At 44.2% G+C, this 23,036-nt stretch overlaps 1 protein-coding gene across 5 annotated transcripts in view; it reads right to left on the reverse strand.

The window, feature by feature from the left end:
• Itsn1 (intersectin 1) overlaps positions 1 to 23,036 on the reverse strand; it is a 174,619-nt gene that overhangs the window by 88,435 nt on the left and 63,148 nt on the right. For 4 of the 5 annotated variants that reach the window (XM_027415599.2, XM_035444313.1, XM_027415606.2 and 1 more), the window contains exons 5-14: positions 22,477 to 22,637; positions 14,954 to 15,133; positions 13,499 to 13,595; positions 10,797 to 10,897; positions 8,717 to 8,780; positions 5,123 to 5,260; positions 3,542 to 3,654; positions 1,648 to 1,910; positions 392 to 541; positions 164 to 304 (exon numbers count right to left, since the gene is read on the reverse strand). In XM_027415599.2, the coding sequence (XP_027271400.1) occupies positions 164 to 304; positions 392 to 541; positions 1,648 to 1,910; positions 3,542 to 3,654; positions 5,123 to 5,260; positions 8,717 to 8,780; positions 10,797 to 10,897; positions 13,499 to 13,595; positions 14,954 to 15,133; positions 22,477 to 22,637 (1,408 nt within the window). The remainder of the gene's footprint in view (positions 1 to 163; positions 305 to 391; positions 542 to 1,647; positions 1,911 to 3,541; positions 3,655 to 5,122; positions 5,261 to 8,716; positions 8,781 to 10,796; positions 10,898 to 13,498; positions 13,596 to 14,953; positions 15,134 to 22,476; positions 22,638 to 23,036) is intronic. The other variant, XM_035444311.1, reaches the window with a different exon arrangement.

Consider the following 23,036-nt stretch of genomic DNA (forward strand, 5'->3'; position numbering starts at 1 on the left):
CCCACAGCAGTGCTCAGGGAACAGTTGTTGTTCACTTGGAAGCCACTCCTCAGGCAAGGGCCCAAGCTATCTATTTCCTCCTTGTCCCCAGGGCCTGATGAACGGTGGATGTGGAACACTTGTGGAATAAGCAAATGAATTAAAATCCGGGCATGGAACTCACCTGTAACTGCTGCTGTAGGTGGGTGATCTCGGCGATTCTCAGCTCTCTAGACTTGTTTGTGCTCTCAAGGTCCTGCCTTTGGGTCGTCAGTCGACATCTGATATCTTGAAGTTTTCCTTCCAGTTGATGCTTTTTGTCATTCTTCAATGGAGGAGAGACAGCAGTGGTGAGTGCCATAGCTGATGTCCCAGGATGCACTGGGCTGGACCAAAGGAAAGCTGTACTCACCAGGGCTTCTAATTCAAACTCCAGTGTCTTCCTCCTTGCCTTCAGGAGGACAATGCCCTCCTGCTCTTTGTTCCTCTGATTCAGGAGTTCTTGTCTCCGGTTCCGTTCCCATTCAAGTTGCCGCTGCCGTTCAAGTTCCCGTTTTGCAGCCTGTGGTTGCAGACGGCTTATTAATTTCTTAATTCTAACACCATGCAAGGTTTCTTAAGAAAAATGTCTAGTAAGCCCCTCCTTCCAAAGGTGACATATCATACATTCTCAGAGCTCACATAACACCTGCTCTAACTATGTAAGTCATTCGACATAGATAAGAGATGACGAGCCTTTCACACAGGAGCCCTTCTTGCCTCCTAGAAAGCACGAGGGACTATGTAAATGCATCTTTGTTTACAGACTTAAGGAGGGAGGGAATTTTTCTTATCTAGCAGAATCAAGCTAAAACCCTCAAGGAAAAAAACAAATTTGATTTTCTACTGATGAAAGAGAATTACTACATATAAGTGGAATGTTTCTTGTCCAGATGACGACAGGGACCAGAAGTGTTTCTGATTCTTGAGGTGTCTGCATGGGCTTCACTGGTTAACTGCCTCTAATATGAAAATCCCAAACATAACTTTTGAGTGGACTTTTGGATTTAGAAGCATTTCAGACTCAGGTTTTCACATCAGGGCCACTCTAAACATATCTTAAAAGCCTGTGACTCCCACCTTCGTAATCTCCTTTCTAATCACAACAGCTACAGTTTCAACCTGGCAACCTAGTATACACACTGACCGCTAGGTGGGCACATGGCAGTATGGCTGCCTCTCACTTAGCAAGCTCTAGGCTATACTGCAATGCCCTGGGGACACACAGAGCATAGGGTCACTATGTATCTCCAGGGACCAAGGACCATCTGGTCAGTACTGCTGTGTCCAATCCCCACCACCAAATACATGAACATAAAACCCTGTTAGCATCTGTATATATTTGCCTGAACACAAGCAGCTTTTTCTAAAGCAATAACTAGAGAATGAAACCAAAACATTTTTAAAGAAGGAAAAATGCGTCCTTACATCTCATTCACAGGGGAGAAGAGCAGCATTGCTTCTGTAGCAATGTACTCAGACAAGGACAGACAAGGACAGACAAAGGGCTGACTCCCCTTATCCAGGTCTAGCACCAAAGCCACCACTACCATAGGAAAGGCAAATAAAGATATCTGCTAGTAAGTTAGCGATTGGCAGGCAGGTCAGGGAGTTCCCGCCGCCGCCCACCTCACGCCTCTCGATTTCCTTCCTCCTGTCTTCCTCCCTCTGCCGCTCCAGTTCCCGCTGCTTCTCCAGCTGCTTCTCCAGCTCCAGCTGTCTTTTGCGCTCCTGTTCCTGGCGCTCCCGCTCTTTCCGCTCCTGTTCTGCGCGCTCCAGCTGAGCCAAACGCTCCTGCTCTTTGCGCTGCTGCTCCAGGAGGGCTTGCCTGCGTTTCTCCAGCTCCAGATTGCCACGTTCAAAATTCTCCCGCTTCTTATCTTCAAATGTTACTTTAAAACAACAACAAAGCAAAACATCAATGATAAAAAAGAACCCCACAACTTCAGATGCGTACTTGCAGTACAACCCAAACCCAGAACTGCCCAAGGTCCTTATGATACCCTAGATGGGGTGGGTGGGAACAATGCAAAGCCAAAATATTCTGCCAATGTCCTTTCCTGTTCAAGACCAGAAACGGATGTTTACTGCCAACACAAAGAGACAAGCCCAAATCTAAGACTTCTTGTATTTATTTGACAGTGATACTTAAGATGTGAACCAGTCCGCTCTGACTCATTCCACGGAGATGCTCCTCGCCGCTGTTCTCTCTCCACTCCACCCTGGCCAGCTACGGGGGGGCTTGAGCGCACAGAGACGCTCCACTTTCTTCAGGAGTGTCTGCACTGCTGCTTCCGTGGGTCACTTCTTTCCTTTCTTTTTTCCCTTTGGTTTTTTGAGACAGGGTTTCCCTGTGTGTAGCTTTGGAGCCTGTCCTGGAACTCACTTTGTAGACCAGGCTGGTCACAGAGATCCGCCTGTTTCCTGCCTCCTGAGTGCTGGGATTAAAGGTGTGTGCCACCACTCCTGTGATTAAGTCCAGCCAGCGGTTCATTTCTACGGGTGCCTTAAATATTCACAGAAACCAGGTGTGAAGACATGCTTGCCTGCAATCTCAGCATGCACAGGGCTCAGGCATGAACACTGCTGTGTTTCAGAAAACAGCCCCCCCCAAAAAAAACTAATACAGTATTCCTGAGAGTATAATCACAGAGTCATATTTAATTTTTTCCTGTATTTAACGCAGCCTAGCTCATAGATCTTCTCACTAAACATAACTGAACAGCAATTTAATCAGAGTGAGAGCCCCAGTCGATCAATTAATGGGGAGCACTGAAAATGCAGCCAAGGGACATGAGCAAAGCAGTTAAGACAGAGAGACCTATTAATAATTCCAACTGCTTCTTACTATCATTGTCATCTCATTAATAATTCAGGGCCATCTCATTTCAGAACAACTTTATAGCATAGTAGATCTGCCACTGAAAATGAGGGTTATTTAAAACCAGTTCACATTAAAATGAAAATACATTCCTTCTGTTTACAAGTCCCCAGTTCTCCTAGACCAGAAAAATAAAATACCAATAGGTGACTCTCGAGTTTCTACTGCGGCTTTGTTGATACCAAGAAACCACCTTAACACCAAAATTAAGTGCTCTGTATTCCATGAGTGACATTTATGTGATATTTATGGAAGTTATTTTCTTTTTCCTTTTTTTTTTTCCCCAGACAGGGTTTCTCTGTATAGCCCTAGTTGTCCTGGAACTCGCTCTGTAGACCAGGCTGTCCTCAAACTCACAGAGATCCATCTGCCTCTGCCTCTGCCTCCCTAGTGCTGGGATTAAAGGTGTGCGCTGCCAGCCCCTGGCTATGTCTATAGAAGTTTTCTTTTGCAGTAGGTTATCAGTTTGAATTAGACAACTGAATAAAGGTGCATTAGCAGGGTACACAATGCTCTTGTTTCTCAATGGTTCCAAAGGTGTCTCCTCCTGCCTATGGGCGGCTGAAGAATGGGCAGAGTGCCAGGAACTAAGCTCATCTCCATTTCTGCTGTCCGTCAGCTAATCAGCTGTGGGCCGCTCACCAGGCAGCTTCTTCTCCAACTGCTGCTCATCCTCTGATGCCGGCTCCTCGGGTAGCCTCTGATCCACAGACGAAGAGCTTATGACGGACATCCCACTGCCAGATCTGACCCTTCTGCAGAAAGAAAGGAAGGACATTACATAGGGCATGGGAAGGAAGGACTCACTAGAGCACACCGTGGAGCGGGTTTAGTCACATAGGGCATGCGAAGGAAGGACTCACTAGAGCACACCGTGGAGCGGGTTTAGTGCAAGTGAGAAAAAACCAAGACTTGGTTTTCTCTACTGATAAAGATTTTTAAATGGGCATTTAAATGTCGTCAGATTCCGAGTGCCATGCTTGCTCAGAACACTGGTGCTAGAGAGGTAGCTTGGTGGTGGCACATGCTTGCCTGCGCAAGATCCCGGGTTTGATTGTCAGCACTCTCCAAACCATCACTGTCCCCAAACCAGTAAAATATTTAGAATTGCCACAAGTTAGAATGACTCAGGAGGGCAGGATTTTAACCACACAGTAAGTAAGTGTTGGTGGCTATTACCATTACTACCCTTGGAAGTAATTCTCAGCTTCCCCAAGGAAGGCAGCAGTACAGCTAACCAGAACCACACTTGTCTTCTAGAAACTCTGGTAGCCCCCACCCCCAATATATTTATGATTCTGAAAACAAATTGACTCATTTATTAGTAAGTGTCATGCTAAACCCTCAACCTTTGTCTTTTAAAACAATCTCTCAGCTGGGCATGGTGGCACAGACTTTAATCCCAGAGTTTGCAAGGCAAGTGGATCTCTGAGTTCAAGGCCAACCTGGTCTACAGAGTGAGTTCTAGGACGGACAAGGCTACAGAGTGAGATCCTGTCTCAAAAAACAAAACAAATCTTTCATCCTTTTTATGCTTTCTTTTAAACATCATCTGCAAATGTTCAGTTTTTCTCACATGGGTTCCTGAAGCTGAGAGGTTTTCCTGGCTGTCACTTCCCTCCTGTGCAGTTCCCTATCTTGCTCCCATAACCACACAAAGCAGACGTTGACGGCTCTGTGGCTCTTCATTTTAGAGACTGTGCCCAAGTCTCTCCAGAAATCTAAGACTCTGAATATAAACACAGATCTTATTTGTCTTTTATTAAGTAAATGGAACATTCTAGGATGGTGTATTCATACATTACAGGTGCGGGTGAGGATGACAGTCCCAGCGGGCTTCTCCTGACTAGATCTTGTGGGTACTCTTGACATCTCTATTGAGTCTGTTTCGGTCCAGGATAATCTTCAAAAGCTACCTTTCTGATTATAATTTCTATGTTGTCAGCATTTTTGTTACCTCTTGAATCTTCTTGATTGGTAGGTGTCATCTCTGACTTCCTACATGCCTGCTCATTCTGGTGAGCTCTGGGACCAGATGGACACAAGGGTAAACAACCCAGGTCTCTGACTACGGAAGCGCTCAGGGGGTTGGAACAGGACCAGGCTTACCACTGAGCTAATCTAAAGTCTCTTCTGTCACAGATAGTTCATCTTCACGCCAGGAAAGTTAACAGCCATGTTTGGAACCCATGCAAACTCTTTCCAGAATCACATGTTGCTTACCTGAAGGAAGGAGGAATGTATTCTGGAGGCAGGACAGGTGGCAATGGTTGGCCAGACATGGCAACGTCAATTAGGTGCATAGCCAGGATAAATTCTTCTGCTGTGAGTTTTCCATCTTGATCAATGTCAGAAAGATTCCTAATTCAACAAAAAATTCATACAATCCAGTTCACGAGAATGTGTGATTCTTACTGTTCACCAGAGATTTGCAAATTCTATTTCCTTGTTCTGATCCTGGGCCAACAGAATCTTTCTGAGTGCCAGCTTGTAGAACAAGTACTATTTCAGACTACTGGGAGGATAAAAAAGAATCCATATAGTTGAAATTGTCTTTAGCATCCAAAAACTGCTATGATTATAACGATCCTCTTCAATCCTTGGAAGCCACTTAAAATATATTACACTCAAGTTCTTGTAAGGCTAAAATGCTATGTGCTAGACAAAGGACTGATAAAGGGCAACACAGCAAATTATTTCAGGGTCTGTAAGACACACAAGCCCTTTTATACCAAATTTTACTTTCTATGAGAAGCCATAGACAACTTGTAAATGAATGGGCACGCCTACACCTACAATAAAACCGTGTACAACAATGTGTACCAGTCAGATTCCACCAACTGGCCATTCATTCATCTATGGATTGACCTCTGTAGCCTCCAGTCCCCCTCTAGGGTTGGGGACAATCCTCCCTCTTCATTCTAGCAATCCATTCACCATCAGGCTTATGATAGACTTACTTGCCCAAATAGCTATAATTACAGCACTTAGCTGATATTCTCAGACAGCAAACGGAGACATGAGAGTGTGCATTACTCACAAGAAGGTCAATAACACAAAGCCATGTGACGAGTCTGCCTTTGCTAATGACAAGCCATCGAGAAACCATCTTCCTCTTTCTGAAATGGCTTCAGAAGTCAGGTGTCTCCTGGCTACTACCACTAAGTGTAATTTCCACAGGTAACAGTGGCCCTCTGTGGAGGACGATCATGTCAGCTACAGACCCCTGCTGCGGTGTCAGGAGCCAGGACCACCTGGATGCCCACATTTCCTGCTGCTCACCTCTTCCCCTCCTGGGCCCCACAGGCCTGTTCTCTGTCCTCCTTACCCCCTCTTCAGACCATGTACATCCTCTAAAGGACGCCACAAACCCACCCTTGTGATGGGGAATGTACTGTGTATGTTTATCTTATTGACTGTTAAATAAAATACTGTTTTATTTAATAAAATAAATACTGACTAGGAGTCAAAGAGGATTCTGGGAAATATAGTAGAGAAATGATGCTCCAGCAGGAAGTGACATAGCAAGGAGACTCATATTTAAAGAAGGAGAAACAGGAAGCATCCCTCTTTTCCCCTCTGCTCCTGCTCCAGTGGCACAATGTGATCCACCAGCAAGGAGGGACACCAATAAGGCGTCTGATAAGATAAGTCTTATAAAATATATAGGTTTATGATAATTGAGACTGAGCTAACAGATGAGAATCCTAGTCATTGGCCAAGTAGCTTTGAACCTAATACAAGTTTCTGTGTATTCATTTGGCCCTAACTGAGGCGGGCGGCTGGTGCAGAGCTCACACGTGGCGGTGGGGCTCAGGCGGCGTTTGGCGGAAAGATTTATCTAACACCCTTCCACCTTCTTCATATGTTGCATTCTCAGCTACTCCAAGGTAAATCAGACTAAAAGGCGGTTAAAACTCTGTTTCTCCCATAAACTGGCTACGGAAGGGCCACAAAAATGAAAGCCTTTTTAGTGTGAAAGAAGGAAAATGTAACTAACATTCTAATAGAGAAACCTTAAATGTCTTAGGAAGTAAGTCATCAATGAAGAGGATTAGGAGTATGAGAGCATCCTAATAAATGTCAATGAAGCTCCACAAATGTTACATCTTCCATCTGTTTCAGAGGCCCTGGGATACCGGTTGCACAGAGACCTCAAGAGGTCTCAATGTGTTTTGCTGGATAGGAAATACTCACTTACTAGTTAGTCTATTCCAAGTAAAAGGCAGACTGCTGTACAGCAGAGGGGGGGGGGGAGCAGTAGTGTGCTAGCACTCGGTCCCCTCTTGAGGGGCCATATCAATTCCTGCCGAGGAGAGAGAGAGAGAGAGAGAGAGAGAGAGAGAGAGAGACAGAGAGAGAGAGAGAGAGAGAGAGAGAGACAGCGAGAAAGAGAGACAGACAGAGAGAGACAGAGACAGACAGAGAGAGAGAGAGAGAGGCAGAGAGAGAGAGAGACAGAGAGGAGAGAGAGAGAGAAAGACAGACAGACAGAGGGAGAGAGAGAAACAGAGAGAGACAGAGACACAGAGAGAGAGACAGAGGGAGAGAGCGAGAGAGACAGAGAGAGACACAGAGAGAGAGAGACAGAGGGAGAGAGAGACAGAGAGAGAGAGAGAGAGAGAGAGAAACAGAGAGAGGGAGAGAGAGAGAGACAGACAGAGAGAGACAGAGGGAGGGAGGGAGAGAGAGAGAGAGCGCACCAACAGGGACATTTGCCTCCTGAAGAGTACACAGTCGCATCTCTAATGTAGTCTTTCCCCCAAGACCAAAAAATCACAGTAGATCCAGGTAAGTGGTTTACACCAGTGGCGATGGAACAGGCACATGCTAACATCTGGAGACACCTGGGCTGTCAGGAATGAGGCTGGGGGTCTTGGCTACCAGCACTGGTTATCTAATGAGTAGAGGCCACAGATATTACAATGCTCCATGCAGCCCCAAGTGTCACAGTGCTCTAAAACTGAAAAGCCTCGTTCTAGATCTAATTATCATTTCACAGGAAATACAGAAAAGCAAATCAAGCACCACCAGAGGGTTACAGCAAAGTCAAGCTTTAGGAAACTACTCATAAGTTACCTCATCTATTTCAGGAAGACTTGGGGAACAAATGGAGAACAAGAAGAGGTAGTAGAGAGATTAAAGAGGATTTTTAAACATATCAATTAATGAGCTGAAGAGATGGCTCAATGGTTAAGAGAACTTGCTGCTCTCACAGAGGACCCAGGTTTGGTTCCCAGCACCACAGAGTGGGGCTCCCAACCTTCTCTAACCCTGCCCTCAGATTCTGACCTCCAAGGGCACCTGGCATGCACATGGTTACAGAGACATAGGTGTAGGCAAAACACTCATATACATAAAATAAAATAATCTTCAAAAGAAATTCAAACTGACCAATGAAATATCACACAGGTTTGTTAAAAGTATACAAACCATTATCGGATTTAAGGCATCTGATGACTAGCTCATAATTTGATGTGATTTGATGTGAATACTTCGGTGAATTACTGGAACTACGGTTAAAGTTAAAGAAATAAATTTAAATATTTATAGGTAAAACAATAAGAGGCTTGGCTTGAGGTCATGGGGGAAAAGGAACCCAGCCTTGGGTTAAGAGTTGTTAGGCTGTCTTGAGTTCTTGAGGCTCACTGTGCTAATATCCCTGTCTTTGTAGTAAAAGTGGTAATTATCACAGCCTACTAAAAATCACACATATTCCATCCTCTCTAAGTAAGGATGTGAATCTAAAATCCCAAGGAAGTGGCACCCTAAGTAAGTTTCTACTGCGTACAAACCGAGGAGCCTGTACTTTCTTACCATATCGAAGCCAGCTGAGTCTGGGGTAAACTTGATTGCATAAGAATAGTTCTTGCCTGGGGACCTACATGAAACCAGAGAGAAGACATGACGATGAACGATTAAACATTCCCTGCACAGACTGCAGAGGCTGCATACAGGTTCTATGCAATCTCGAGCAAGCACAACGCTGCACTCAGCATGTGTTCTTATCCAGGAACTTTGTGACCAAAGGGAAGAAACAGAAAAACCCAGGGAGACCAGTGAGGAGTGAGTACATGAAAGACTGGAGCTTCAAATATATAGCCTGTCCTCTTAGCCAGATTACCCCTCTTTTTGTATGTGGATTTGATTTATAAACAGAGGTGTAATAACTATAAATTGAACAGCTTCTGCCACAGCTACCCCCTGCTGGTTTCAGCACACACACTGAGGGAGAGTCAGAGACTCTCAGAGGAAGAAGAGGCCTTAGCTGCACCCTTCTAACATAAATCACCACATATACCTTCCTACACATCCGTCAGCACAGAAGTTCCAGAATTTCAACTTTTCCTTCAAAATCAGTTTTCTGTTAGTAAGATAATGACAACTATCTTCATTTCTGGCACAAAATAGCTTTAGCCATTAGATAAAATGGTAGGCAAATAAGTCATAGTTCCAGCAATGTCTCAAAGTTGTAGTCACAGGAATACCCATGGACCAAAAAATGGGAAGCCACAGCAATGACACTGTAAAGGTTCATTACTTATGTATAAACTTCAGATTTCCGTTATTTAGTTTCCAAATGTCTTCTTATTATAAAACACAGAAGCGGACATGTTCTTTCACAGCCAGGAGCTGAGACCATGAGTTCCAGCACAGTTATTTCCCAAAATGAAGGAGGCTCTGTTGCAGGGAGGCAGCTCCTCACCCAGAGGCTTGCTCATTTCCAAGGCCCTGTGAGCACATCTGTGACCCATGCAAAGTACCCAGCAGGTGACGGTTGCCATCTCTATTATTGGCAATATTTTAACATTTATTGATATATAACATATTGGCGAAAAGTATACATTAATGCAAACACATACAATTCCCACATTTTCTTAGATTTCATTTTCTTTTTATTTATTGGGGGGAAGGGCTCAAGACAGGGTTTCTCTGTGTAGCCCTGGCTGTCCTGAAACTCATTCTGTAGACCAGGCTGACCTTGAACTTCTGCCTGCCTTTGCTTCTCAAGACATGCACCACCACCTAGCAGAATTAATTTTCTTTTTCCTTCCTTTTTCTTTTTCTTTTCTTTTCTTTTCAATTTATGGAGACAAGGTTTCTCTGTGTAGCCCTGGCTGTCATGGAACTCATTATGTAAACCAGCTTGCGCTAGAAAAAAATCAGAGATCTGCCTCCAAGGCCTCAACTCTAGACAATGTTCCTTCCCTGTCACACTTGTTCCCCAGAGGTCTCTATTTGCCTTCTAAAGGTGTGATTCTCTATGACATTCCGACTGGTGGTTGTAAGTTCTTAAAACTTCATGATAAAGTCTTGAGATGGCATCTGAAATGCTTCTCTATACTTCTGGCCTGGATAACAGAATCAATAACTTTAGAAAACCCACTGAGATCCTAGAAATTAATTCTTAACCTTTCACAGACGAAGAGATGAAATCCAAAGTGATAAGCACCAGCCAATCATGATGGAAGAGAGTCCCTTCATCCTACACCTCTGCCCTGCGTCCAGCCTCGGCCTGACCCAGGGGCAAGTAGGCAACTCCAACTCCAAAGGCGCTGGCTCTTCAGAAGCCGAAGAGGCTTTTCTTACTGCCCTATTTCTCCACTCGTGTCTCACTGATCTACTGAGTGGCTTTTAGTGTGCAAACGGACGGGCTCCTGGTCTATGGTCCATTTTACCAGCAGGCGAGAGGGTGAGGGCCAGAGGTGGGGAAGACCAGAGTTAAGTGTGGATGGAGTTATCAGTAGTTGAAAGCACAAGGTACCAGAGACAATGAAAACTCTGCTTAGAAATAAGGAAAGTGGAAACATTTGGACAGTACTTTTGACTTAGTATCTAGAAACAACCCATATTTAAACCAATGATTGCATGTCATTAAATTTTTGTTTGTAAATACCTGTTAAGTGTCCGCTCATAGTTTTGTCATGGCTATTGAATAACTGCCTGTATTTCAGTCTGGATGACTGAGGCACCGCCCATTCTGCTGCTGGAGGGGCACTATGGGGAAAGAGGAAGGAGAGAGGGTTACACAATGTAAGAAATAGCTTGCTGAGGCTCAAGAATTTGTCTAGCTACCTCAGGTTGGCATTGTTTCTTTTTTCCTCCTGGTGGTGTTGGGGTTAAACCTAGGGCCCCTATAGCAGGCAAAGGTTCTACCACTTGGCCATACTCACAGTGCTTCCACATTTCTTAAGTTACGAACATCTTTCAAGATGTTAGCTAGGGCCGGAGAGACGGCTCAGCAGTTAAGAGAGCTTGCCCAGGTTCAGTTCCCAGCACCCATGTCATGCAGTTCACACGCCTGTGAGGCAGCTCAGAGGCTCCAACATTCCCTTCTGGCCTCTTGTGAGCATCTGCACACATATGACACACACACACACACACACACACACACACACACACACACACACACACCCAGAAATCTTTAAAGAACTAACTAAATTAATTTGGTTTTTTTAGATATAAAGAAAAACAACAGATCAAGTGACTATTTCATGTTCTACATATAATTTAATGATCTGAATATTCCAGTAACATATACTAGGAACTGAGGCATTATATTTTGCCCAGGTTTTCCTAAGGATTCAGGAATTTCTCCTTTAGTTAAAAAGCAATGCTGGTAATTGTCTTTTAGAAAGTACACTGCAAAATCTTTCTACAACTGAATATGGACTCGTTTCTTACTTGTTTTTACATTTATGTACCTATTCAAGGTGCGTGTACATGTGTGTGTATGTGTGAGAGAGAGGATGTCACATGCCATGGCACGCGTGTGGAGGCCAGAGGACCTGCAGGAGTTGGTTTTCTCTGTCCACCCTGTGAGTCCTGGGAATTGAACCCAAGTCCTCAGGTTTGGGCCATCTTACCATCCCTAGGCCCACTTCTTAATGAAGGGAATTATTTCCTGCTGGGAGGTTTCCATTCCTAACGAATGGAAACCCTCCCAGAGAGGAAACAGGATATGTCCAGGGTCCTGGCCAATCAGTGGAACAGTCATGGACAAAGCTCCACTTTCTTGACTGTAATACAACACTTACGTCTCCTCGCCAACAGACAACAACACTGACCTGAAGAAACCCTGCTAACAGTGAGCCTGGGCAAGACACTCCTGGCAATTCCTTCCGCAGATGCTATGGCCCACACAAGTATCACACTGACACACACAGTTTATAAGAGTCCAATGTCTAAGCTAAATCATTTAAACGCAATGGAGACAGAAAGGGTGGCATTCCACGTGAAGGACAGATGACAAGTAAGGCTTCATATGTAGTCTCCTTCATGCTTACAGAGATTTTAACCACACACTCAAGTCTTAGTTACTACTCATTAACATGTGGTGTCCATGGACTTACACTTCTTATGCGAAGGTCTCAGGAGTCAGCTGTCAACACTGAGAAGTAACAAATGCACCACCTCTAATTTCTCTAAGTTTCTTAAGGAAAACACTTACCACAGTGGGTTCTGCAGTGAGTACTTCCAAGACACTTCTCTCATTTTGTCTAAAGGGTTCCTGATGCCAGCTCCTGCCTATTTACTAGAGGTAGCTATCTTGCTCCTGCACTGCAGAGATAAAGGGTGCTGCACACAGATGCTCGCCCAGATCATACTTATCAAGCTGTCTACCACAGTCCTGAGAGTCTAGGCAGACTAAAAATTCAAGAAGCCTGTTACCTAAAAGGTAGCTCCATTGCAAAAAGGTTACAGCTTCACATTGTTGAAAAGATCACTACCCACGTGGAAAGCCCAACTATCTAAAAGCATTAATATCTGCCAGCCATCAATAATACTCATCTGAACGTTATAAAGCAATTTTAAGACAGACTTTAAAATCATGTAAAAGTTAAAACACATCAAACTTCAGCCTGAGATAGGGAGGAACTTTAATATGAAAATGAACTTAAATCTCAGCCTTAGGGGGATAAAGGGTGATAAAGGAAACAGTAATTAAAACCATGGTTGGCAACACATAAGCAGTGAGGCTGCAGATTCTCTCAAAACTGAGCCACATAGATAATTATCATGAATACTAGTCTGAATAACTCATCTAATTATATTAATATTGCTGTTTACCACTATTCTACTACTAAGTCACACAGACTGGGAGACTATGACAGTATGAACAGGAAGTCCAACTTTGGTTCAAATCTCCTAAAAAATGAATCAACTTTTAGATGATGAACACAGATCATTAATTGATTTCCTAGCTCCCCAGGGTCTGTTCTAGTCCATCCAGTTCTATTTCTTTTCCAGTGCTTGTGATGAACACGGTTCCCCGACTATGCTGGGTGAGCTCTGGGCTCTGGAGAGGGGGCTCAGTGGTTTGAAGCACTCGCTGCTCTTGTTGTAGAGGGTGCCGATTCCATTTCCAGTACCCAGGATGGTTCAGAACCAACTACAGTTCCAGAGGATCCAACACACTCTACTGACCTCTATGGGCACCAGGCTTGTGGTGCACATACACACATACATATACACACATGCAGGCAAAACATCACACCCATAACATAAATCTTCATAAAATTAAGAGCAACAAAATTCATTTAAAGGGAATTAAATAATGCCTTAACTAACTTTTCCACTAAAAACAAGCAGTCTTACCTGGCTACATCAAATGATTGTGCCTTCTGTAACTTAGTGTTTAATTGTGACCCTGGACCAGATCTGCTGAAGGAAGAACTCTTTGGCAATGTGGCTGCTGTAAAAATAAAATATTGAGTAATTTTAAGTTTATGAAAATAAGAAACTTTCCTTATCTAAAACATCTAAAGTAGCGACAAGCCCCCCTTTTCTCCAGCGTGGAGTCCCAGCTGCTCATCCTTTACTCTGTCTCATGCCTGGATTTACTTGTCCTGCTGAGAGCCCCAGACTGAGGTGTCATGCTGACATCCAAAGAACTTTGCTCTCCACTAAACACTTAGTGTTGCATTGTATAGGTACTGTTCCAAGTCAGTGAAGTAATAGCTCAAATATACATAAGACGGCATTTTATTACCATTAAAGTAGCAGCCAAGAAGTCACAGGCTGTCTAGTCTTGGCCAGATAACTGATGCCAGGGAGGGGCAGGTTTGTGTGAGATTCTCGTGTGACCTGATGAGACCCTAAACATACCCTCCACCCCTCAACCTTGCCTAGCGCCTTCTAACCCTTGCCAGAGCACAAGAGAACAAGACAGAGTGTGTGGATTCCCTACTCCACTGCAACAGCGGCGTGATCTACACCAGCAGCTGTCACACGTAGGACCACACAGGGCTAAACTAACAGAAGCTCAGAACATTCTTTCTCGCACACACCTATGTTAAGTGCAGGTCGCCTCAGGTGCAGCAATGGTAAACCTTATGCTGTTTATGCTACTGAATTTCCTCAGATACACCCAACAGCCTTATAAAAGACTCCAAATGTGCTACAAATTCATTATGCTTTGTTAGACCAAGGTCATCTATAGCTGCAGCTGATGCTTTCTTTTAATTGTACAAAGAGACTTTGAATAAAGACTCAAAATGAAATTAAAGCAAGAACAAAAATAACTACATCCTTTCCTACGATTAAGCAAGCATCTAATATTGTGAGCTTAATATATTTGGTATTTTAATTGACTTTGTCCCTATTCTGCCCTGTTCATTCTACTTGCTCAAAAATCCGCAGTGTTCACTTTTCCTCACCGTGGTGTTCTATTCAGAGGCCTTGTGTGTTAGCTATTCACAAAAGTTAGGGAATAGAAGTAACCGGTACATGAAAACACAAAATGCTCAGATAATGCTCGGTCTCTGTTGCCCTTACCAGGCCCTTGGTGGGAAACTGTGCTCTTGGCTTTAACTGTTGGGCCCCTCTTTGTCTACAGAGGTACCCAAGTTCAGCAATGACACTTCTTTCCTTCCTTCTACTCTTAGCATGTGCCATGTCATATGCTGGCAGGACATGGCAATCAAAATAGTAGAATTACAATCCCTTTCTCTATAGCAAAATGTCATTTAGATAGAACTAGAAAATAACAAGATGTTTAACAAGGAGGAACAGCAAATGAAGTAGAGGTTAGGGTCCGCTGAGGGCACATACCAGGATGAGCAAATGCGGGCAGAGGCTGGATGACGGGTGGTGTCCCGTTGGCCAGGGGAGGCACTGCTGCTGGAGGGACACAAGATACTAAGGGTGGAGACATTCCAGCCCCTGGGATGGAACCCATTGGCACTGGGGCAACAGCCGAGAGGGGAGGCATGCTAGCAATTCCTCCTACACCTACAAGAAAAAAAAAAAAAAAAAGCCCAGCACAACTCAGCCAGTCCCATGGCGACACCCAGCAACATTTAACCCAGTAATGCTGGAGGAAGAATAACTTGTTCCAGATGCAATCTATCCCCACAAAACACAGTTACAGGGCTGAGAGAGCAGCTTGCTGTACAGTGCTTGCTTGGCTTACACATACAACTCTGGCTTCAACACTCAGCACTGCGCAAAGACAATTCTTTAAGTTTAAACACACACACCCTCAGGTTAAACAGGTGGAGAACTGGAAAACTGATGTCAAGAATCACAAGTTCTCTTACTCATGGGACCCACTGTTAGTCTTGACAGTATCCTCTAAACCTACACTATTCTTTTAGGGAACAACAACGAAACGGACTGTATGCTCAGCTTGAAGATGGACTCATCGGGATGAGGGTCAGTAAGAAAAGCATTGGGGTTAGAGAGGTAGCTCAGTTGGCAGAAAGTTTCTAGTTTGCAGGAGCTGTGGGGTCAACCCCCAAGCACCACATAAACCATGGTGGGAGCACACGTTTATAATCCCAGAACTCCGGAGAACTGTGACCTCTGATCCAGAAAGCTTTAAACTGAAGGTCACCCTCAGCTACATAGAGAGTTTGAGGCTAGCCTGGGTTACAGAAGACCATTCTGTACATACAAACAGTACATTTAAAGGCAACAAATAGACTGTATAGACTTTGCGTCTGATTAATTTTTGTATGATGTTTTTATTTATTTGCAAGTTCTTAAAAAAAAAACAAAATTTACCAAAAAATTTAAAAAGAAGAAAAAATGAAGACGAGTAACAAGTCAGCCATCTACCCGCCTCTCCAATATACACTATAACGAACAGTGACCAAACAGTTCCTGAGAGAAGTGTCTCTTTATAAATATGTCCTAACCAATGAAAGAAGAATACTGGAACTGAACAAATGTTCTTGCCTTTCATACTTGTCTCTACTTTTAACAGTGTCATGATTTCCCCAAGGTAAGGTATTCTTGTAAACTGCAGGCAGGAGTGGTGGCGCATGCCTGTAACCCAGGCAATCAAGCCCAGCCCGAGCACAAGAGACGCTGCTTTACAAACACATTAACTCAGTGTCTATCACTACCTAACTGTACTGAAGATCAAAGGGTCCCCCCTGGGCAATGAAGTGTCTCCATGTTGGCTGTTACTTCTGTCTGACAGCTTCCTAACTGACCATCATCCAAGAACACACCTTCCAAGTTCATCACAGGTATTTCACACTTCACGTCTAGAATCAAATACTTTACTTTTCTTTCTTTTTTGGGGGGAGGGGGTGGGGGTTTCCAGACAGGGCTTCTCTGTGTAACAGCCCTGACTGTCCTGGAACTAGCTCTTGTGGAACAGGCTGGCCTTGAACTCAGATATTTTCTTTTTCCCAAGAAATTCTAGTTTCCTATAGCAGGAAATGCCATGTTCACAATCTGGGGTTGCCATGGTTGCTGGGATCAATTGTTGTTTTAGCTCTTTCCGTGGAGAGAAAAAAGAGAAGGGAGGGTAGGTAGACGAATTGGATGGATGGATGGATGGATGGATGAATGGATGGATGGATGGATGGGTAAGTGAACAGACGGAGAGACAACAAGAATAGACTGAAGCCTGGCATACTCCCTGAGACCTTACGAGCTCCACCTGAAAAATCACCCTTGGTTCATTCTGCCCCTGAGAACCCTGAACACGTCATTCTTCTTTTCATCAATGCACTGCTGTTGATGTCTGAAACTGATCTGTTTTTCCTTACAAACCATGTGACTTCTTTTTCTGCATGCTCAAATACTATTTAAAGTAGAATTTACCTTAGGGTTGGTCTTTTCAGGTCAGTACCATCATACATACTCTTTCAAACCTTCTATTTCAAAATAATGGCCCCACAGTTTGCTTTGTTCCCTGGTGGGATATTCTTCATGAATTCCTACCCAATTTTTACAAAATTTCAATATCTGTCAGTTCATTTTTTATATCTACTGGTTCATTTTCTTCTAATTTTAAAAAAAGGTTTTCATTTCTCTTTAGAATAGTATCTCTGAAGTTCTTCTGGCTTCGCCTTTGTTTCTAGAATAAAGGTTTGTTTGCTGAGTCCTGCCACGTCTCTTCTGGGATGCTTAAATCCCAGTTTAGGTTGCTGTCTGAAGGCCTGTATGATGTCCACAGCATCCAGTGGCCGCCCGCTGGGGTGGAGCACCCTCAGCTGTACCATGTTTTCTAATAATAACCTGGTGCAGGATGACCGGCTCAAACCCTTCTGTGTTTGTACTGAGTCCCACTTTTTGGAACCCCCTCCACCCCTCATTTTCCTTGGCACTTCCTCCCCTGTCCCTTATTCCTCTCCCATTTACCTGACCTTGGGATGGGCTTGCTCCACAAAGGGTCTGGGTGATCTGGGGTTTTGGTTTGCCTGTTCACTTGTGTGTGTGTGTGTGTGTGTGTGTGTGTGTGTGTGTGTGTGTGTGTGTGTGTGTGTGTGTGTGGTGCCAGGGAGTAAACCCAGAAGCCCACACACAAGAAGAGTCAGTTTGAGCAGGAGCTTGTGGAAACCTGACTGCCCCAGATCTTCCAGGCCTCTAGCAGGCCGCTGTGCACAGGTACTCAGGGGCTTTCAGACGCACCATGCTCTGATGGATTTAGTTTCTTATGAATGTCTTGCTTTTTTCTCAACTACATCAGGTAGACCACTTTCTCCCTACTGCAATGTGATGGACTTATACCTTTCTATCTTGCTTGTATCCTTTTTTTTTTTCCTTTTTATGTGTATGCTGTGTAGAAAGTGTGTAGAGGCAAAAAGTGGACTTTGAGTGTCTTCGAGAGTCACCATCCACTGTCCTGAGGCAGGGTCACTGGCTGCAGTAGGGGCCAGCTTGCCCTAGAGATTCCACCTCTCCCTCCATGTGCTGGGATTATAGTTGCCAGAACACCTGTTCAGCTCTGAAGTGGTTCTGGGCTATGCAAACGCCTACTCTCACACACACACTGTCTTCACTAAACTACCACCCTCCCCTTGGATCCCCTTTGTCTAATAGTGACCATGACTGCTGTATGGATTAAAGGGGGCTCTCTCAGCCCTCAAGAAGCATGAGCAGGATCCGCAGTCAGATGCCAGCTCTGGTGACAGTATGTTCCAGATGAGCCTGGAATACCAAGATCCTTTCTCAAAAAATGTGACACCTTTATTGTCCCTAGGTGACAGGACAGTAATTTTCACATTCAATTCTTCTTGCATTCTTCATTACTTCTACAATGAGGAAAAACTCCACTCAACCCCCTACAGGCAGTGCGGGGGAGAGTGGATGACAATCCAACACCTTGGACATGCTAACCCTAGTTTTATTACTGAGCTACAAGTGCAGCTCTTCATTTGGAATAACAATACTAATAATGCTTATAGGCATTCAAAGTACAACAAAGGGAGGAACTTCCAACTGGGTCTAAGTTTATCATTTACAGACATCTAGAGGATTGGTTTGTAGGCCACACCCAGCATCAACCCTTTACCAGGCATCTCAGCTGACACATTCATTTGATGTGACAGACATCAACACGCATCTTGCTGATCAGTTGCCAGAGACTTGCTGGTTGTATAAATTGCACTAACTGTTCTAAAACAACACACTAAGTTTTTCAAGACTTTCAAAAGGTCGACAATGGCAAACTTCCAAAACTCATCTCTAGAACTACAAATTTCATCTCTAAAAAAGGAGGGGAGAGGAGGGAGCGGGAGAAGAGATTGACATGAGAAGCAAGCTTGTTTCTAATTTGTACTACTAAAAAAATAATAATAAAAAAAAGGAAAGAAACCTTGGAAGTGATTCTGAGAAAGAAAATCTTAAATAATGTCAAAATCGTTACTAAAAAGACTACACAAAACTAGTTAACATATTTAAAAAAAAATCCTACCAACTGGAAAAGCAGTATGTAAATCTCCAAATGTTAAACTCTTCTTATAGCAGAGTTCTTCCAGCCTGGCCTTGAATTGACAATCCCGTGTTAGCCTCCAGAAGCTGGTGTTGCAAGCCTCTGTCACAATTCACAGCTCATTTATTGCTGTAGTCCCAGGGCAGAGCTGAGACAGAATACCTGCCTAGGGCAGCACCATCCAGGGTATCGTGCTGGATAAAGCAAATAAAAGCCAATAAAAGTAAAACAACCCAACTGCAAAGACTACCCTCGCCTCATCAAGTGAGAACATTCTGTCTGTCTGTTGAGACAGGGTCTCTTGTGTCGCTTCGGATGGCCCAGAACTCACAATATAGGCCAGGCTGGCCTCGACCTTACAGCAATCTTCCTGCCTCTGCCTCCGAGTGCTGGGGTTGTTGGCTAAGGAATGATTTTCTAGTTAAGTGTGTTTGCTGGAGGCTGAGCCTGGATGCCATCACTTTCTATGGTGTGTCTTCTTAATTCTTGGAATTCTCTTGTATCACGGACCTTCCCTCTCTATTCTACCATGCTGAGGCATCTCAGCTGACTGTCACGCCCTCTCCTCATAGTCAAGCCCTCTTCTAGCCCCCAGGCAGACACTGGTCCCAAGCACTCACATGGTAAAGGTCACTGAGAAGCTCACAGGTCAAGTCCAATCACCACTTTCCTCCTCTATTCTTGCCTCAAATACTCAAGTGGTGGCTCACTCATTTCTCCTTGAAGCACTCCTGGCTACAGCCAGCATTTCCTGCTCTCGCTGCTCAGTCTTCATCTGCAGTGCCTTCCCTTTACTACAGCTTTCAGTGCTGCACCCGCCCCCCCCCCAAGATTTGATCCTATGTGCCCTCACTACACTTCCCCCCAAAGACCCTGCACCTCCATAACCAACACTGGGCTATGTCCCCAGCCCACCTACCCCACTGATGAGGACTCGATGACAAGCCAGTTTTACTCCTCTCCAAAACAAAGCATACAGGAGCTGGCTAGTATCAGCATCCACATTTAAATCACCGCTCCCACTGAGCTGAGAGCGGAACTAGGAATACGGTAAAGATCGGCTCTTTGTGGAAATGTGATGGACATCTGCACTTTTAACTTCTCCTACACACTCAAGGATTATTTGTTTTCCTGAAATCAGTTTAGTGAAAATGCTTATATGATAAGAACCAGGGGGAAGACCCAGGCCAAGACTGGCAATGCAAGGATTCCCTTGGTAGCAGAGCAAGCTATAGAAATGTAAGACACTGAGCAAGCAGTGAGCCCAGAAATGCCTCAAAAAGAACAGAAATTTTGACAAGATGGAAAATCACAGAGTGGAAAAAAGAGGAAACAAATTAAATATCAAAGAAAGAACTGCACACAGTTTAGGGGAAAAAGAAAAAATGGGGCATCATTGTTCAATGGATCCTTTCCCTACACTGTAGTCTCATTTGGGAGAATCCAAAAGAAAACCAAACATGCGGGCTGGAGAGATGGCTCAGAGGTTAAGAGCACCGGCTGCTCTTCCAGAGGTCTTGAGTTCAATTCCCAGCAACCACATGGTGGCTCACAACCATCTGTTATGAGATCTGGTGCCCTCTTCTGGTGTGCAGATATACATGGAAGCAGAATGTTGTATACATAATAAATAAAATCTTTAAAAAAAAAAAAAAGAAAAGAAAAAAAGAAAACCAAACATGCATTAACTGTTCTAACACATAAGTCCTGAACAAAAATTAGCTGCAAGTACCTTCAAGGACTCAGTGCAAAGTCCCCTGCATAGGGTAGCTAACCTCAGGAGGAGTACTGCGAACACAAGGACTCAGTGCAAAGTCCCCTGCATAGGGTAGCTAACCACAGGAGGAGTACTGCGAACACAAGGACTCAGTGCAAAGTCCCCTGCATAGGGTAGCTAACCACAGGCTGAGTACTGCAAACACAAGGACTCAGTGCAAAGTCCCCTGCATAGGGGTAGTTAACCACAGGCTGAGTACCACAAACACAAAGACACACGGGTCTGTCGTGTGCTACAATGACACTGTTCATGTGTGCTCCTCCTGGTCTTCGTTCGTACTTTGCACGAACCCTTGTCCTACTAACCTAAAGATCTCCCCAAACTCGTACCTTCCTCTTAGAAAACCAGCTTTGTAGCCAAAGGTTCCCAAAAAGAAGACAATATACAGTATGATGATTTGAATACGTAATATTCCTCCATAGCCTGTTTTGATCGTTTATTAGTACTATGTTGAGAGGTTTTTGAAACTTTAGGTGCCAGAATGCACTATGCAAGCTTCCAAAGGTAGAAAGTACCAACAGTCCTACCTAGCTATGACAGTCACAAATCACAACAATGACGAGTGTTCGCACTGTATGCTACGGGTGCAGTAGTGGCACACACATTGGTGACAACCAACAACTCTCTGATTGGATTTAAGACCCGCTCAACACCAGAGCAATCAGGCTGGCACTGGAAATGTAGCCAGTGACTATGGGCCTCCAACTGCCACTTTACTAAACCAGCATAACCCCTAAGTACATTCTAAATAACTTATTTCGATAACCTCAGATAAGTGTACTCTTCACCCTCTTCAAGGAAACGTCTCTCTGCTGCAAGAGAGGGAGACCATTACAGAAAACTAAAATCAATCAAAATGCAGCGTTGTGGAGCTCAGTCCCAACAGATCCATCTACAATACAGCTCTAGTACCTAAGGCTCAGGAATCATTGCGTAAGAGACAACAGAGAGATTGTAACAGTCAGAGGAGTTTGCTGTGGAAGTGTCTACAGGAAATGTCAGGAGCTACACCCATGAAGTCTCACCAACACTACTGCCTAAACATGAGCTGAACAAGGGCATAGCAGCAGCCATGCTAAAGTAGAACTAAGGAATGCAGAGAGGAGGAGAAATAACCTTTCCCAGGGAAGACTATGCCACCTGGCTATCCAGTGGTCAGCCCTCAAAACAGACATACAGGTAACATTATAGAGGCGGAGCAGGTTGCGCTTACATATTTAGGAATGTGTACACACACAACAATGAATGAAAACAGAGGCTATGAACTTGAAAGAGAGCAAGGACAGGTATATGAGAGGGACTGGGGGGAGGGCAGGAGGGAAAAGAGAGGTATCACAATGCAAAGGAACTATTCATCTACAAGGAGAAACAGGGCTCTGAAAAACCAAAGGTACGTGGAGAGCCAGGGGACAGAGCTGCAGCAGCAGAGTGCAGGCATGCTCCTTAATCCCAGACGGAACCTCTCCCTTCCCTTGTGAAGGTTGTCACTTTTATTTTAATGACAACATTACCCAAGAATTTCACTATGCCTGAGAGGAGAAAAGGGGAAATACCCATTTTAAAAAAAAAAAAACAAAAACAAAAACATAAGACAAAAGATAGGAACCAACTCATTTGGAGACTTACCAAACGCTGGTGCATTAGAAATAGCAACTGGCTGCTGCTTCATGACAGGGGGAAGCGCAGAGGGGAGCTGGTACCCTTGTAGCTTCAGCTTGATAAGCTTCATGGCGATGGAAAACTCCACTTGGTCCATTCTTCCATCGTTATTCATATCAGCTAGCGCCCTGCAAACCAGCAGCACACACTCAGGACAACCGTGACTACAAAAGAAGCTTTCTCAACACTACTTCCTCGGGCACAGGCAGAGTATAGGGAGAAAAGTGAACCATCTTTACCAAGCCGAGGGGATGGGGGCGGGATGGAAAAGCCAGCACATTTTATGGGACTTTATGGTGTCTTGCACTGGTCTTCTTCACCCACAGAGATGCTGAGGAACTTTCAGCCTGAATTTGAAGACTTCTTACTTTTTAAGAGATTTCATGTAATTAAAAAAATGTTCTAAAATTAGATAGGGGTGGAGGTGACACAATTCTATGACAATTCCACAAACGACTGATTTACACAGGGCAATTTCAAAAGATACATTTGTTATATGAACCAGGTTAGAATTAAAAGTCATTAAA

Source organism: Cricetulus griseus, chromosome 4, assembly GCF_003668045.3.
Source record: "Cricetulus griseus strain 17A/GY chromosome 4, alternate assembly CriGri-PICRH-1.0, whole genome shotgun sequence".
NCBI lineage: Eukaryota > Metazoa > Chordata > Mammalia > Rodentia > Cricetidae > Cricetulus > Cricetulus griseus.